This window comes from Lepidochelys kempii, chromosome 3 (genome assembly GCF_965140265.1).
Source record: "Lepidochelys kempii isolate rLepKem1 chromosome 3, rLepKem1.hap2, whole genome shotgun sequence".
Lineage (NCBI taxonomy): Eukaryota > Metazoa > Chordata > Testudines > Cheloniidae > Lepidochelys > Lepidochelys kempii.
The window spans coordinates 172,652,261-172,669,967 of NC_133258.1; the positions used below are offsets into that span (position 1 = coordinate 172,652,261).

At 43.7% G+C, this 17,707-nt stretch overlaps 1 protein-coding gene across 2 annotated transcripts in view; it reads left to right on the top strand.

The window, feature by feature from the left end:
* The first annotated feature begins 360 nt into the window (after positions 1 to 360).
* The window catches only part of DYNC2LI1 (dynein cytoplasmic 2 light intermediate chain 1), a 118,610-nt gene continuing 101,263 nt past the window's right edge, over positions 361 to 17,707 (top strand). Inside the window, exons 1-6 of one of the 2 annotated variants that reach the window (XM_073339098.1) lie at positions 361 to 475; positions 2,595 to 2,712; positions 9,736 to 9,770; positions 10,286 to 10,355; positions 13,705 to 13,793; positions 16,723 to 16,909. In XM_073339098.1, coding sequence (XP_073195199.1) covers positions 462 to 475; positions 2,595 to 2,712; positions 9,736 to 9,770; positions 10,286 to 10,355; positions 13,705 to 13,793; positions 16,723 to 16,909 — 513 coding nt within the window. In that variant the 5' untranslated portion in view covers positions 361 to 461. The remainder of the gene's footprint in view (positions 476 to 2,594; positions 2,713 to 9,735; positions 9,771 to 10,285; positions 10,356 to 13,704; positions 13,794 to 16,722; positions 16,910 to 17,707) is intronic. The other variant, XM_073339097.1, reaches the window with a different exon arrangement.

Genomic DNA, 17,707 nt, shown 5'->3' on the forward strand with positions numbered 1-17,707 from the left:
CTGTCTAGCTGCCTCACGGGTAGGAGTTAGGTGGACCTAATCATCCTGCCCAGCTGTGGTGTGACATTTTTCACACCCCCTGAGCAATTTAGCTAGGTCGACCTAAATTTTAATGTAGACCAACCCTCTTTGCAGCAGCCCGAGGGAAGGGCTCCCAACCCAGTCCAGCCCCCACACTGATTGGCATGGCTGAAAGGTGGCCAAGCCCCGAAGGCAGGGCGGGGGAGAGACTGGACTCAAGCAGGGGAAGTGTGTGTGTCAGAGAGCGGGGGGTTGCCTCTTGCCTGTATTCCCAAGCTCTGAGGGGCCCCATAGGGCTGAGGGAGGCAACGACCGCCCCCGAACTACAACTCCCATGATGCTCCTGCGTCCTATGTCAGCAGCTGCGTGGTTCCCATGGTGACCAGGAGCTGGGCCCGAGGTCAGAGCGCCCCCAGACCCCCGGCGGCCCCTGAGCAGCGATGCCCAAAGCCAGGTAACTAGGCGGCGGCCGCGTTACTCCCCCCAGGACCCCCGGTGCAGGCTGGGGGCTCGGCGCCTCTGTGTCCATTCAGCCGCTGCCTCCCCTTCCGTCCAGCACCTTCTGCCCCGCGCTGTGAGGGGCTGGGTCCTCGCCGCCAGCCTCCCCCCCGTGCCCGCGGCAGGGCCGGGGGGCTCGCACCGCTCGGGGTGGGGGGGCTGGTTGCAGGGAGACCCCCTCTGCGCCCGTCCCCTCTGGGCGCCCCGCTGGCACCCCCCGGGCCCCCGGGCCCCCGGGGAGGTTGGTGCTTTGCAGGTACAGAGATGGAGCCGCCGCCGGGCCCCTCCCGTCCGGCGAGAGGGGCTGTGACAGCGGTGGGATGGAGGGAGGCTTCTGGGAGCTTGTTTTCTCCGCCAGCAGGCTCAGGAAGACACAGCGGGCCAGTGAAATCCGAGTGAAGAGGCTCTGCCGTCACGGCCCACATTTTCAAAGCGAACAGCGTGGGGGTCCCGGCGTGGGACGGGTACTCAGCACGTCCTGAAACGCCAGCTGCTTTAGGGCAGTTTAGGACAGACCTTCAGAAATCGCTGATCTTTTGAAAATGTAGGCCTGTGAGCCTTTCACAGATGTTAAGGTCACCATCACCACCCTGTGCGGCCAGCTTCCGTGTAAAGGCCCAATGGGGAAGTGCCCTGACCCCAGACTTCATACTTTGTGGTAGGAGCTGCTGGAACACCTGGAGGACTTTGAGGAAACCCAAACTTCAGCATTATATGTAGACAGACTGCCACAGTTGCTTTTGGAAGTGTCTTCAATTACTTAGTGTAGGGATATGTCTGCACAGCTGTGACCAGGCTAGCTTTCTTGAGCTACCTTGAATCCAGCTAGTGCAGGGAGCTGACTGTGCAGCACAGGCTTCAGAGTGGGCTAGCAAACTCGGGCTTATACTGCCTATGTTGCACTGTCTTCGCTGCTGTTGTTACATTAGCTTGATTCAAGCTAGCGTGGGTAGACGGGCCTGTGCACAACTTGTCCTGTTGGGATCCAGGAAGTGGACGGGGGTCCAGGAAGTTTCTGCCGACCCACTGCTAAAGGACCTCCCCCCAGCCTAAGGGGAGGATCCACAGGTCCGGGATACCAAATAAGTGCGTGGGAAAACTAAGGAGATAACAGGAACGGGAGTGTGGTCACAGGGCTAAACAAAGGGAACTAGACGGGGACACCGAGCAGAGAACCCCGGACAGTGCCCTCAGAGGTGACAAGGGAGCCAGCGGACGCTGCCCAGAGGAACTCTGCCCGGATGCGTGAATGGATTGAGGAACGGAAATAGGCCCCACAGTTGCAGGAAACCCCGTTGACCAACCTCCTCTCCCTGGTTTTGTAGATGGCCATTTTGGCCAGGGCTAGGAGGAGGCTGACAAGGAGGTCCCACGACTTCGTGGGGCCATGGATAGGGAGTGCTTAGATGAGAAGTTGAGGGGAAAAGTGCAACCAAAAATGTAATAGTATATCCAAGAGGAGCCGGAATAGGAGCTGTAACCTGGCGCACTCCAGTTACACGTGCACCAGGGTCTCCCTCACGCCGCAAAAGGGGCAGGGGTCTAGGAGGGGAATGAACCGCACCAAGTACACACCCGTGCTCACGGCTCCGTGAAGGATCCGCCAGCTGACGTCCCCAGTGGGCCTCAGAACCAGGGTCGAATATAGGCTGGCCCACTGGGTGTGCACAACTTGTGCTTGACAGACATACCCTTCGTGCACTTACTACTGACATTGGACGTTACAAAACGTTAGTGAAATGGTACATGTTGCATTGGAACACATAGGTTGTTTCTCTGACAATTAAAGATTTTGCTATTAAACTGTCTTAAAATTGCTTCCAAAATGAGAAAATTTATCTCCTAAAAGTATGAGATTTTGGAGGTCTAGAATTCGCTATCATGCCTCTCTGGTCCACAGATTTATTTGTGATTTCTAAGGGGAGGTTCCATACTGAAGCATAACTAGTTCTGATCAAGGATGTATTAATATGCAGAGGGAATGTAGTATTCAAAATCTTCACTTGTCCTTTCAAACCTTAGTGGGAAATATGTATAGGTTCTATGAAGACATCTTATTTTGTTTTCTCTATTAGTGATACTCTGTGGGATATTGCAAAAGCTGAAGTGGAGAAAAAAGAAAATCTTGAAGGCAATGGAGATGGAGTGGAAGTTTGGGAAAAATCACTACTCTTTATGGGAAACAAAAATGGGGTAACACTGATATTATGCTTTATTTTACGTGATTACTGTGCTTTCCTTGAAAAGATTGTATCCCACTGAAAACATCTGAAGAGTATATGCAATACCATATCCATTGCAGAAACAAGAAATCTTCCCCAATATGAATCTGTGCAGAGGGCTGGCGTTCATGTGCAGAACAATTAGAAATGTTCATACTATTTACTCCTGAGGGCATTCTGCACCAAAAAATTTCAAATTCTGCACACAATATTTTTAAATTCTGCAAGTTATATTTGTCAATAAATAAATGCAGAGGCTCCAGCATGGCAGGGGGGAGCACAGGCCACTGACTTGTGGAAGGTGGGAGATCACCCTGCAGCCTCCCAACTCCCGGGACATGACTTGGCGGTGAGGCTGCACCCAACCCTGACACAGCACAAGGCCTGGGCTTTCCCCAGAAGCACCCTCGGGCTCTGCCCCTCTGCACTAGGTCTGGGGCAGACAGCTCAACCACGCAGGATCCAAGTGTGGAGGGGCTCAGCTTAGGGGCATCCAGGTTGTTAGGGGGCTTATTCCTTCACCCACTTACTTCCCTGGTCCTTCTCGCATGAACAGAGAGCAACAATACCCGAAGTCCAAAGGTGCAAACAATTTAATGTTTATTGGGGTGAACTTCCAGCAAGCATGATTCCAGTTTCCTTCCTTAGTATCCTCCTTCCCAGCTCTGACACCACCTTACACCTGTGTCCCTGTTCCCATTCCTACCCTTAGCCAAACATGATTCCAACTTCCTTACTCCCATTCCCTGTTCCCATTTCCCCCTTTAGCAAAACATGATTGCAATTTCCTTACCCCCATTCCCTGTTCCCATCTCCCACCCCCCCACACACCCCCTCACTTCCTCATTGACTACAGATTATATAGTAAAACTTGAGTTCCGCTTAGCTATACCTTAACCAATCATTTTCCTGAAATGTAACTAACCAATCCTAACATATTGTAACATGATTATGTAACCAATTATATCCCACCACCTTAATTAGTTTACACCCAGAAAAATTAATTATACAGCAGACGGGAACAATCACAGAACCAGACAGAGATTATACAGACAAACAATAGCAAAGTGGGTACTATAATGATAAAACAATACAGAAGTGAGGATTTCACATCCCAGTATTGATAAGTGAGTTCTTGCCAGACAGGATGCTATCAAACTAAGTTTCCTTTTACATTTTCTAGGCACTTCCCTTTCTCTGGAGGTGACAGGAATAGAGTCCTGTCCTGATACTGCCTAACAGCCCAATAGCACCTTATTTCAATGTGACTAGTTTGGAATGTGAGGATGTGACCGTTTGCTTCCTAGCTTATGGCTGCCTCTGCTGCTTAGCCAAAGGCCTGAGCCTAAGCACAGGGCCACAAACTGTCACAATAAGAGAAGGCCCTTACACCAGCAGACAGTGATTTTGATTCTCTCTTTTATACCTCTATAACTAGCCAAGCGATAAGAATACACCTAAATTCTTAGAGTATAGGCCTTTACAGACAGACCTGAATATCTATATCCTAACACAGGTGTGTGGTGAGAAGATTCTGTGTGGTACAATCTGGGTGCAGGCAGCTCAGTGGGGGGTCTAGGTGTGGGGGGATCTGGATGCACAGAGGCTCATTGGGGGGTTCCACGTGCAGGGGCAATGGGACTCTGTAGGGGCTTCCAGGTGAAGGTGGCTGGGGCTCAGCGGAGGGGTCTGATTGTGGGAGGCTCAGTGGGGGGGGTCTGGGTGCTGGAGGAGTGGGGCTTGGTGGGGTGGGGGTCTGGGTGCAGGTAGTTGGGAGCTAGTGGTGTGGGAGTCTGGATGTGGGGGCTCAGGGTTGTGCAGGGGGTGGGGCATCGGTGGAGGGTTGAGTGTAGGAAGCTCAGGGGGTGGTCTGGGTGCAGGGGTGGGGGTCCAGAGGCAGGGGCTCTAGGTGTCAAGGGCCCCACTTCTCTAGCACCTAGATGCAGGGGTTGAGGTGCAGTGGGGTGGGGTTCGAGTATGGAGGGATAGGGGGGTTCTGAATGTACCCGGTGTGGCTTGGCAGCTGTGTCTGGGTAATGGAGGTCCGGATGCACAGGAGTTGGGTGGATAGGGGAGCAGCTCTCAGTACAGTGACCCTGATCTGCACAGTTGAGAAGCGATGGGGGCAGGAAGCAGGGGAGGATGCTGAGATTCCTGGGGGAGGTTTCTGGGGGTGAGTCTGACAAAGCCCCAGACACTCCTTACAGGGGAAGAGGCCTGTTCTCTCCTGCCACAGCCCAGCCGGGACTAGAAGCTGATACCAGCTCAGGGTAGGAGCCACTGGCTTTGGTGTCCCCAGCCCTGGGGTGATTTATCTCTGCCAGCTGCTCCGGGTGCCTGAAATAATGTATCTGCTCTGCTCGGGAGTGGTGCAGGACTGCTCTTGCAGCTTCCCTTTGCTTCCGTGTCAGAAAGTCATTTTTCTGTGGGAAAGCAAAGAAATCTGCGGGGGCCATGAATTCTGCGCACACGCAGTGGCACAGAATTCCCCCAGAAGTATCTGTTCTATGCCTTTTTGTTCTGTCAGAAGTTCACTTTTGTGCTAGAAATAAGACAGACTTCAACCATTCTTCTTCATCAGTTAATTAACATAGCAGGTGTAGTTTCATTTAAAAAAACAAACAAACCAAAAAACAGCAGACAGAAATACAGTCCTACTTTTTAGCTCCTGAAATCTGGTCATATAACACATTCATGCAAAGGTTTTATTGAACACACCATGTTAATTAGTAAAAGTCTAACTCTGTTGCATTGGTAATCAGTATTATAACTCAAAAAGTGTTGCATCCAACATAGTGGAATTCTATATTGCTCTTCATCTTGTCAGATAAAGAGGAACGGATCACAGCACTAAAAAATTAATGGTAACTTAGGTACAAGTAATCATGACTTGATCACATTTATAATGTGCAATAAAGTCCAGACCAATAATATATACATAGAGCTTTAAAAGGGCCAATTTCACAAAGCCAGAAACAATCATGAGCCAAATCAGCCAGGAGAACTTAATCCGAAAAATGTGAAAGATAATTGGGAATTGTTTAAGAACACATTCCTATGTGCCCCAAAAGCTACAGTCAGGAAAGGCTACATTAGTTAAAAAAACAACCTGGTTTAGAGGGAAAGAGAAGGTAGCTATAAAAATTGTAAAAACAAATGGAAGAAAGGGGAAGTTGATAGTAATGTATATAAATCAGAAGCTAGGACTTGAGGAAAATTGATACGAGAAGCAAAGGGATGTATGGAAAAAAAATCTATGGCCGGCATAGTTAAGGACAATAAGGAGTTTTTTAAGTATACTAGGAATAAAAAGAATCCTAACAAAGGTATTGGTCCATTACTCAATGGAAATGGTAGAATTATAAATAATAATGGAAAAAAGGCAAAAGTGTTTGATAAATATTTTTGTTCTGTATTTGGGAAAAGACAGATTATGTAGTTATGTAGATTATGTAGTTAAAAGAACTGGCTGAGGTCACTGGGCCATTAATGCTGCTTTTCAATAAGTCTTTGAACACTGGGGAAGTCCCAGCAGACTGGAAGAAAGCTAATGGTGTGCCAGTATGTAGAAGCCCATGTCCATCCTTCCCCATCAGGCCCAGGGGGAGATCATTGCTTCCACATTTCTATAAGGCAGCCTTAAAGGGGAATTAGCAACCTAGGGGCTCAGGCCCTCAGGCAGGGTGGAGTGCCAAGCAGTCTAACACCTGATGTCCTGACTCAGGCAGATGACAGACAAATGCAGACCTCTTGGCCCAAGGTGGGTAGTCAGTCACCCCAGGGGTGGGATGGCCATAGGAGGGTAGGAGGACGCAGGCCCACTCTACTTCACTAGGTCCCACCCCAGGGCCCTGTCAGTGGTAGAGGGCTCCACAACCAGACTACTGTCTGGTTTCCTTGGGCTACTTCCTATAAACCCCTCACCATATACCTTTATCTCGTGGGGTTCCTCCATCTTCCCAGGGTACATTGCCAGCGCCAATGAAAGTAGCTCCTCAGCATCCTTATCGGTTGGCAGTCCCTTGGAGTCCTCCGTGCTCCAGAGATCCCTCTTGGCTGCAGGCCCCAGCAGTGGGCAGAAAGCGTCTGTCTCCTTTGCAGGCTCCAGCCCCACTGAGCTGCAGGGCCCGCCTTTTAAACTTCCTGTCCCACCTCTCTGCTTCCGACAGGGTAGGAATGGCTTACCTGGCTCTGCCCCCAGGGACTGGGTTGTGGTTCCTCCCCGTCAGGCCCAGAGGGAGGCCACGCCCCCTTGCTATACAATATTTTAAAGGGTAAATGGGATGCCCAATAATTATAAGCCTGTCAGTCTGATATCGACCCTGGGCAAGATAATGGAGTGACTGATATGGGACTCAATTAATAAAGAATTAAAGGAGGGTAATATAATTAATACCAATCAACAGGAGTTTATGGAAAATAGATCCTGTCAAACTAACTTGATGATTTTTTTTTTTTGGATGAGATTACAAATTTGGTTTGTTTTTTTGGATGAGATTACAAGTTTGATAAAGGTAACAGTGATGATGTAGTATACTTAGACTTATGTAAGGCATATGACTTGATACCTCATGACATTTTGTTTAAAAAACTAGAAAGATATAAAATTAATATGGCACACCTTAAATGGATAACAAACTGACTAACTGGTGGATCTCAAAATGTAATTGTAAATGGGAAATCATTGTTGATCAGGTGTGTTTCCAGTGGGGTCCTGCAGGGATCAGTTTTTGATCCCTACACTATTAAACATTTTTATTAGTAACCTGGAAAAAGACATAAAATCATCCCTGATAAAGTTTGCAGATCACATAAAAATTGGGGAAGTGGTAAATAATGAAGAGGAACATTACAGAGTGATCTGGGTCACTTGGAAGCTAGGCACAAGCAAACAATGTATGTTTCAATACAGCTAAAGGTACACATCTAAGAATAAAGCATGTAGGCCATACTTATGGGATTGGGGCTCTATCCTGGGAAGCAGTAAATCTGAAAAAGATTTGGGGGTTATGGTGGATAATCATCTGAACATGGGCTGCCAGTGTGATGCTGTGGCTAAAAGACCTAATGCGATCTTTAGATGCCTGAAGAGGGCAATCTTGAGTAAGAGTAGAGAGACTATTTTACCTCTCTGTACTTGGCACTGGTGTGACCACCGCTGTAATAATATATTGAGTTCTGGTGTCCATAATTCAAGAAGGATGTTCATAAATTGTGGAAGGTTCAGAAAAGAGGCAAGAGAATGAATGATTAAAAGGATTAGAAAACATGCCTTACAGTAATGGACTCAGGAAACTCAGTTTATTTAGCTTAACAAAGAGAAGGCTAAGGGGTGACTTGATCAGTCTATAAGTATTTATATGTGGAACAAATATTTAATAATAGGCTCTTCAATCTAGCAGAGAAAGGAATAATACAGTCCAATGGCTGAAAGTTGAAGCTAGACAAATTCAGTCTGGAAATAAGGCGTCCCTTTTTAACAGTGAGAGTAATTAACCATTGGAACAATTTACCGAGGGTTGTGGTGGATTCTCCATCACCAACAATTTTTAAAGCAAGATTGGATCTTTTTCTAAAAGATATGCTCTAAGAATTATTTTGGAGACATTTCATGGCCTGTGTTATATGGGAGGCCAGACTAAATTTTCACAATCACCCCTTCTGGAATTTGTGAAACTATATAGGCCCTGGGATCCTGATAAAACTTATGTCCACGTTTAATTTTATTCATTTTTGTAGTCTCTATGACTCCAGTGGGACATAAATTTAAGCATGTAAATAAGTGTTTGGAGAATCAGGGTCTTAGACTAGATACTGGAGTTCATAACATTGATCCACTGTCTCTTATGCTTACTCAATGGCTTCTCCTCTCTCTCCCCACTTTTTTCTTGATAACTATTTGTTGTAAATGTAAATAAGTCAGAACCTGCCTTTTTATCTTTGTAAGTGAATTGAAGCATATATGTAAGTGTTTCACTATTACTGCGGAGAAGCATGGCATTGTGCAACATGTAATCTTCTATAAGCATTAAGAATAGATAAATGGGTTTTGCAGATTTATAAAAAAAATGACAGGTTTCAGAGTAACAGCCGTGTTAGTCTGTATTCGCAAAAAGAAAAGGAGGACTTGTGGCACCTTAGAGACTAACCAATTTATTAGAGCATAAGCTTTCGTGAGCTACAGCTCACTTCCTCAGATGCATATCGTGGAAACTGCAGCAGGCTTTATATATACACAGAGAATATGAAACAATACCTATTCCCACCCCAGCAGGACAGTGGGGTGGGAATAGGTATTGTTTCATATTCTCTGTGTATATATAAAGCCTGCTGCAGTTTCCACGATATGCATCTGAGGAAGTGAGCTGTAGCTCACGAAAGCTTATGCTCTAATAAATTGGTTAGTCTCTAAGGTGCCACAAGTCCTCCTTTTCTTTTTATAAAAAAAATGGTTTCTGAAATTCCAATGTGTGATTACAAATAGGGAAGAAACTTTACAAGTGCTAGGACCTTTTTAAAATTAGACTGACCTAACTTGGAATCTGAATCCGAATAGTGCAGAAACATGCCGTTTTACTGTGTTATTTAATGCATTCTTTTTACTTCCATCTCAATTATGATTTACACATATTCACTGGAAACCAATCATTAGATTAACTTGTTATTAGCAATTAACAACAGTTAAACAGTTTAATACAGTTGGCCAGACTGATCACTAATGTATTGTCTGATTTTAAGTATCCTGTTGGTATTACTGTGTTTGTCATATCCAGCAATTTATTATAATTATATTAATAGCAGTGTAGCTACATTCTGATAGAAAGTAGGCACTTAACTTTCTAGTAATCAGACTACAAATGACTGCATAAGTTTACAGTTTTCAGATGCATTCTTTTAATCATTCCAATAATAAAGCATTACATTATATACAATTATATAACTTTTATGCTTTAATGACATTACAATAGTCTTCTTCATTGTTTTTAATTTCCAGGGAAAGACTACTATTATATTGAGGTGTCTTGACAGGTATGTGTTAAATTTTGAAAAGTATTTTGCATCTCTGGGAGTAATATCAACAATATTTTTTTCGTAGTCTTACAGAGAATATTATGTTCCAGTAAAACAAAATCATTGTGTAAAATTATGGATGGCAAGTAGATTAAATTTTCTCGCTAATGACCTGATGCACGATTTGTGAAGGGTTAATGATATCTAAATATCTATAATGTGTTAGTAAAACATTTTGGCATTTGGAGCCAGATTTCTAGAGTGCTGTCACTGGTAGTTTGAGTGCTCAGTCACAGTATGCGTGTGCAGAATTTTGAAAATTTGGTCCTCTGTGTCCTTTTGATATCCATTAAGGAACTGTCTGTCTGTCTTGAGTTGTTCTCTTTATGTTCCTGTTTTCCCAATATAAATTCTCTACTGTTTGGTTAATAAATTGAGTTGAGGTAATGGTAAAAGTTATTGTATGTGAATTAAATTCAGAAGATCTTGAAAGAATATACGCAGGTGACATATACTGTATCTTCATTGGATAGGGATGAAATTCCAAAACCAACGTTAGCCTTGGAATATACTTTTGGAAGAAGAGCAAAAGGTCATAACAGAGTGAGTACATGGCAAAAGTACTATAATATATTTGTTGTATCACTCATTCGTTAGTAAAACCTAAGTAGTGACTTTCTCTTTTAACTCAACAATCATCTGCGAGACAGAAAGTATTTCAGTTTGAATTTTATTCAATTTACTTCCATTTTCAGAATGCTTGGCTAGCTTTCATTTTGCATGTAGATGTGGATCAATATGAAAATTGAAATGTGGATAAGGAACTGGTTAAAGGGGAGACTACAACGGGTCACACAGAAAGGTGAACTGTCAGGCTGGAAGGAGGTTACTAATGGAGTTCCTCAGGGACTGGTTTTGGGACCAATCTTATTTAATCTTTTTATTACTGACCGTGGCACAAAAAGCGGGAATGTGCTAATCAAGTTTGCAGATGACACAAAGCTGGGAGGTATTGCCAATACAGAGAAGGACCGGGATATCATACAGGAAGATCTGGATGACCTTTTAAACTGGAGTAATAGTAATAGGCTGAAATGTAATAGTGAAAAGTGCAAGGTCATGCATTTAGGGATTGATAACAAGAATTTTTGTTATAACCTGGGGACGCATCACTTGGAAGTAACAGAGGAGGAGAAGGACCTCGGAGTATTGGTTAATCACAGGATGACTATGAGCTGCCAATGTGATATGGCCGTGAAAAAAATTAATTCAGTCTTGGGATGCATCAGGCAAGGTATTTCCAGTAGAGATAAGGAGGTGTTAGTACCATTATACAAAGCACTGGTGAGACCTCATCTGGAATATTGTGTGCAGTTCTGGTCTCCCATGTTTAAGAAAGATGAATTCAAACTGGAACAGGTACAGAGAAGGGCTACTAGGATGATCCGAGGAAGGGAAAACCTGTCTTATGAAAGTAGACTCAAGGAGCTTGGCTTGTTTTAGCCTAACCAAAGAAGGCTGAGGGGAGGTATGATTGCTCTCTATAAATATATCAGAGGGATAAATACCATGGAGGGCGAAGAATTATTTAAGCTCAGTACCAATGTGGACACAAGAACAAATGGATATAAAGTGGCCATCAGGAAGTTTAGACTTGAAATTAGATGCAGGTTTCTAACCATCAGAGGAGTGAAGTTCTGGAACAGCCTTCCAAGGGAAGCAGTGGGGGCAAAAGACCTATCTGGCTTCAAGACTAAGCTTGATAAGTTTATGGAAGGGATGATATGATGGGATAGCCTAATTTTGGCAAGTGATCTTCAACTATTAGCAGTAGATATGCCCAATGGCCTGTGATGGGATGTTAGATGGGGTGGGATCTGAGTTACGACAGAGAATTCTTTCCTGGGTGTCTGGCTGGTGAGTCTTGCCCACATGCTTAGGGTTTAGCTGATCGCCATATTTGGGGTCGGGAAGGAATTTTCCTCCAAGGCAGATTGGCAGAGGCCCTGGGGGTTTTTCACTTTCCTCTGCAGTATGGGGCACGGGTCACTTGCAGGAGGATTCTCTGCTCCTTGAAGTCCTCAAATTTAACAAAAAAAAAACAAAACAAACACCTCCAACAACAACTTTGTCCTCATGGTTCTAAAGGTAATCTTAAAAATGTGAACTGAATTTAAACCAATGTAGTGGTATCTGACTATGGTCAGCCTGCAGCCATAACCAGGGGGGAAGTATGAACTGTTCTATCAGTTTTGGTGGGTGTCAACGCTGAAATCTAATGATAGTTCAAGTATCAAGGATGTTAAGTATTTCATGCTGATTGTTTGAGTAGAAACACTGAGCTAATGTGCTTGTCCTTTATTGCATGACAGATTGAAGATAGTGGGACAATGGGGTAGCTAGTTGCTGTTGTGTTGTGGCCAATGTACCCTCTAATTTTTTCCATCCATGTGTGGAATACATTTTGTTATGTGCACCAAGGTAATGTGCAGATGTGTGCCACCAGTAGAAACAAAAAGCCTAGATATAATATATATTTTTAAAAAGTTACCAAAGGGTTAATTACTCCAGCCAGGACAGGTTAGGCATTTTAGAACTCACTGCTCAAAGAATTAAATTTAAGTGTAAGAGAAATAAAAATTATGAAATGCATAGACCAGTCAAAAACTAAAATAACACACTTTGAAAGAATAAAATTTGCAGAGAATATATGTGCATTGCAGGAAGTTCCAAGAAATAACAACAACAACATTAATACAAGTATGTGTTGGGAGGTGAGTGTGAAAGACTGTATGTGTGTGACACACAGAGACTGTGTGTGTGTGTGTGTGTGTGTGTGTGTGTGTGTGTGTGTGTGTGTGTGAGAGAGAGAGAGAGAGACTGTCTCTGAGTGTGTGCTGGCTGCTGGGGAAGTCTCTAAGAGACACTGCACTGTCTCTTTAACGCACTCACTCAACCCCAGAAGGCTCATTCAGACCACAGCAGCTCTCCTGCTCCTGAGCTCTATCCCCACTGCCCTGCTCTGCGTAGATGGGATACATAGGGGGAGGGAGACACCCTGACATCAGAGCACACACACCCCGTTCTGCACAGCCAGTGAGGGGCGGGGCACCTGAACACACGCTGCCGGATGTGCGTGGCTCTGCTAACCAAGTGCGTAGCACTTGAATAACTCCTGGGCGGCTGCCCGACTGTGCAGCTTAGAGGGAACACAGGTCATGGGGGTGGGGACTAAGGAATTCAGGACCCTCTTTGAAATGTTAAGGCACCTTATAGACTTGATTCTCCATTGAAGTGTATTTTTAGTTATTTTCACCATACAAAGTGGGTTTAAATCACTCCTATAGTGTTTTAAAGTCATTTTATACTTACTTGAGACTGGTGTAAATGAATGTGCATGGTACGAGGGCAACAGAGAATCATGTTTTATGTGCTTAAAAATCCTATGTGCTTCTTACCATTCAATTTCCTCCTCACACAGGTGTACACATCTCCTCCTATTCACCACCTAAGGTGTTCAGCTGTCTTTGATCCTTCCATGCCACTCTGATCTTTATGTGCTTAAAGTAGTAGGGAGGGGAGGGAGAAGAAAACTGGGCATGGCAGGGAGGAAAGAAGGTTTTGGTTGGGGGGGCAGGATATCTATGCTGCATAAATAGGGACTTGTCTATATGGGAAGTTAGTACGGAATAAGCTAGGGTGTGAATTTAAAGTGAAGTAGCTACTCCACACTAACTCCCTCGATAGACAAGCCCTAAGAGATTGGGGCCACATAATTAACTTCTAATTTGCCACATCACTTATGGGACACACCTCATGTGCTATGCTGTGCTCTTGTACTGTACTCATTGCACATAAGGGACCTGTCTGTTGCCATTGTTACAACAATTGGAAACTTCTGATGGTGTTACATGGAAATATAAATTTCTAATGCTAAGAAACTGTTTTGCAGCCAAAAGACATTGCACATTTTTGGGAACTAGGTGGTGGAACCTCATTATTGGACTTGATTCGTATACCAATAACTAATGACAACATAAGGTAAGTGGTAAAGAACCTTACAATGTTAGAGTTAATTTTGCTTAAATGAAAACTGAGATTAAATCTCTGGCCATTTTGTTGTGGAGAAATCTTCCAAAATGTAAACTGTTTACTAGGTTTGAAAGTTTTTATCAGAGTGGTTTTTCCTAAAAATCAGTTGTGCCGCTGTAGCACTTCTGTATAGACACTACCTTTGCTGACAGGTGGGGATCTCCCATTGGTGTAGGTAATCCACTCATCCAGGAGTCAGTAGCTAGGTTGACCTAGCGCTGTCTACACCAGGGGTTAGGTCAGCTTAACTACGCTGCTCAGGGGTTGACTTAACTTTTTAGTGTAGACTAGGCCTAAGAGAACAGCATGTTAGAGTAGGAGAGAAAGGTGCACCTCACTGAGGGAGGAGAGAGAAATCAATCATGGGGAGAGAAAAACAGGACCTTAATGAAGGAGAAGATGCAGTAGTGTAGACCTCATAGAGCTAAGGAAGAGGAAGAGGAAAAACGATATGAGGTCCCTGTGCAGCTTGAAAGAGGATGAGAGATGAAGTTTCTGAGAGAGGCAGGGGACAGATACTGGAATACAGGGGAGAGCAGAGGGAAGATAATGGGGGGGAAATGGATCAGAAAAAATGGACTAAGGGCAGCAAGAAGAGGCAATGTAGAGTGGAAGAGAATAAATGACTGAGGAGAAAACAGATATAGCTTTTCATATAAAGAACAAGAGAAGAGTAAGGAGACAGGATTATAAAAGAGAAAACAATAGGAGAAAAAAGAAAGGGGAATTGAATAATTTGGAGATGGAAAGAGAAAAATGATTAAATGAAAGAAGGGAAAACAGCAATAAAAGACTTTTTGGGTTAGTAAGTTTTATTTAGTGTTTTTATGTTCTGATATTTTATTGCTTTATTCCATTGGCAGATGTCCCATATCTTCAGTTTTTGTAGAAAGCAATGGGATGGCTTGGTATTTGAGCACTTACTGTCTGTATATTATTGTACTGGCTACTCTGAATTCTGTCATTGCATAATGAGAAAAAATATTTAAAAAATACTGCTGTGGCCTCTGGGAGCCTAGTTGCTCCTGAAGACCTTTGGCTACTTTGGAGAATTATCATTTGAATTTTTTTCAAACATTGCCCCCAATGCATGGACTCCAGCATTAACTGCTGAACTCCACTTCTTCTGGAATGGAGGAGGCAGGTAGCCCCCTGAAGATCCTCTTCCCCTGTCTTTACGGTAAATGAATCTTTTAATTTGGATGACCCAAGGCCTAAAGAATCTTCTCTCTGCCCCTCCTAAGCCTGGCCCTGTCAATAAGACAACATTACAATGCACCAGTGCAGTTGTCATAGTTTGCAAAGACAATATTTTCCTTTTGTTTCATCACCAGCACAAATACTTTTTCAGTGGTTTTTGTGTCCACCTGTAATAAAGAAGCTTGTTTATTTTAAACTACCTTAAATTAGATCTAGTTTAGCCAAGACACTTTCCATTAGATTTTTCATAGCATTACTTGGTGAAATTAGAGATTTATCTTGCTCTGTAGCTCCTCTGATTTCCTTCCAATCTGGAATCCACATAGTTAAACATGGTGTTCCTATAGAGCAGGGATGGCCTACCTGTGGCTCCGGAGCCACATGCGGCTCTTCAGAAGTTAATCTCCGGCACTTTGCATAGGCACCGACTCCAGGGCTAGAGCTACAGGCACCAACTTTCCAATGTGCCGGGGGGTGCTCACTGCTCAACCCCTGGCTCTGCCACAGACCCTGCCCCCCTTCACCCCTTCCCTCCCCCTTTCCCTGAGCCTACTGTGCTGTCGTTGCTTCCCCCTCCCCCCCAGAGTCTCCTGCATGCCACGAAACAGTTGATCCGGAGGTGCGGGGAGGGAGGGGGAGGCACTGATTGGCAGGGCTGCTGGTGGGTGGGATGCGCAGGAAGGGAGGGGGCGGCACTGATTGGCAGGGCTGCCAGTGGGTGGGAGGCGCAGGGAGGGGGAGCGGATGGGGGACTGCTGACATATTGCTGTGGTTCTTTGGCAATGTACATTGGTAAATTCTGGCTCCTTCTCAGGCTCAGGTTGGCCACCCCTGCTATAGAGCCTGGTTAAAACCAGCAGTCAGTCCTCTGCTATCAGTGGCATTCTGTTTCAGACACGTGTTTCCAGTGTTCTGTGTTTCACTGGATTTTAATAATCTCTTCCTCTCAGGGCCGACCTTCAACCAATGCAACCTTTTAGTATGTATAGGGTTCCATTCTTCCAAGGATCATTAACCTCACATCTCCTGGTCTACCACCCAGAGCATCATCCTCAGTTTGTCATCTGAGGTCCCTTCTAACTGGCACAAGCCATGGCACAGAATAAATCTCCTTACTACCTTCTTCTACTTCCTGGTTGGAAGGTTGCACTTTGGTTACTCTTCTGATTTTCTGGGACATGCAGGTGATCACTAAAAGTCAGGAACCTTCATAAGCAGGAGTTTGATATAAATTAAAGAGGGATTTCAGATAGGCAAGAGATGACTGGGGTGAATGAAGAGATTATGTTGAAATGCCTTGTCATACAACAGGCAGGAGCAAAATGAGTCACTGACACTTGCAGGTACTACTTGTCTTCAAACAAAATTTCCAGAAATAAAGTTCAACAATAAAGCACTCACAAATAAGTGGTGAGGAGTGGAAAAATCAAAGGTTCAGAAATTCAGCTACAAAGACAATTTAAACGTTTCAACAGAGTTCAGAGTATGCTTAAGGGCCATCGCTTGTTCTGCAACCTTTAATATAAGTTTCCTCTCTGGTTGTTTTTTTCACATTTGTTTTCAGCAATTTTACTGAGGGAAAAATGTTGTTTACGAAAAATGTAATGGTCTTATGTACCAATGATGAAACTGAGTAAGAACTCTTCTGTTCCCTTCTCCCCCCACTCCCTTTTTATAGGACTTTTGCTATAATTCTTGTTTTGGACCTTTCCAAACCTAATGAACTGTGGCCAACCATGGACAGTCTCCTACAGGTCACCAGGAACCATGTGGATAAAATTATAACTAAACTGGGAAAGACAAATCCTAAAGTAGCTACTGAAATTAAACAGAGGATGTGGAACAATATGCCGAAGGATCACCCAGTAAGAATCTTCTAGTATTTTCTGCAGATGTCATCGGCCTTTATATAGTTAAGGATAATACTTGTGAAAATCATAAATAACTCTTTTAGATTTTTATGCATGACTGAATATCCATTTTATGTAGATGAACCTGTTCACTGGAAAATTATAGCAATTTTAATAAAAATTCAGTAAGAGCAGAAACAAGGAAAGACAGTTTCTTATATCTTCTTCATAGACATCTAATGTGATTGTTATGGCATGTTACACCAATCACAAGAAACAGAGTTTTAGAGTAGCAGTTTGATATTGATTTTATTATCTTTTTTTAAAATGAAGATGAAAACTAGAATGTACAGAAGAAGTCATCTGGCAAGAGACTAGATGAAGGTACAAATTTAAGCAAAGTATAGTTATAACAGCCTTCAACACGACTATATACTTTGCATTTATTCAAGTGTCTATCACAAACTCAGTGCCTTTTGATAATCTGACAACTAATTAAATTATAAAGTTTCAGAGATGTTAACACCAGACCCTTAAATGCAATTGCTAATGTAATCTCTTGAAGAAGCTAAAATAGATTGTGGGAAATACAGCCGAAAACGTGTATGTGTATACAACGTGCATTCAAGTTGTACAAATGTTATGTGTATGCAATTCCTAAACAAATATTCTACAGTTCAGACTCTGAATATAAATTCTGCTACAGTAATTTATGTAACACAATATGATAAAGAAAATGCTAATAAGGCTCCAAAAAGTGAAAAGCAAAGATATATTAAGTAAGAAAGCAAATGCATACAATGCTTAGCAGCT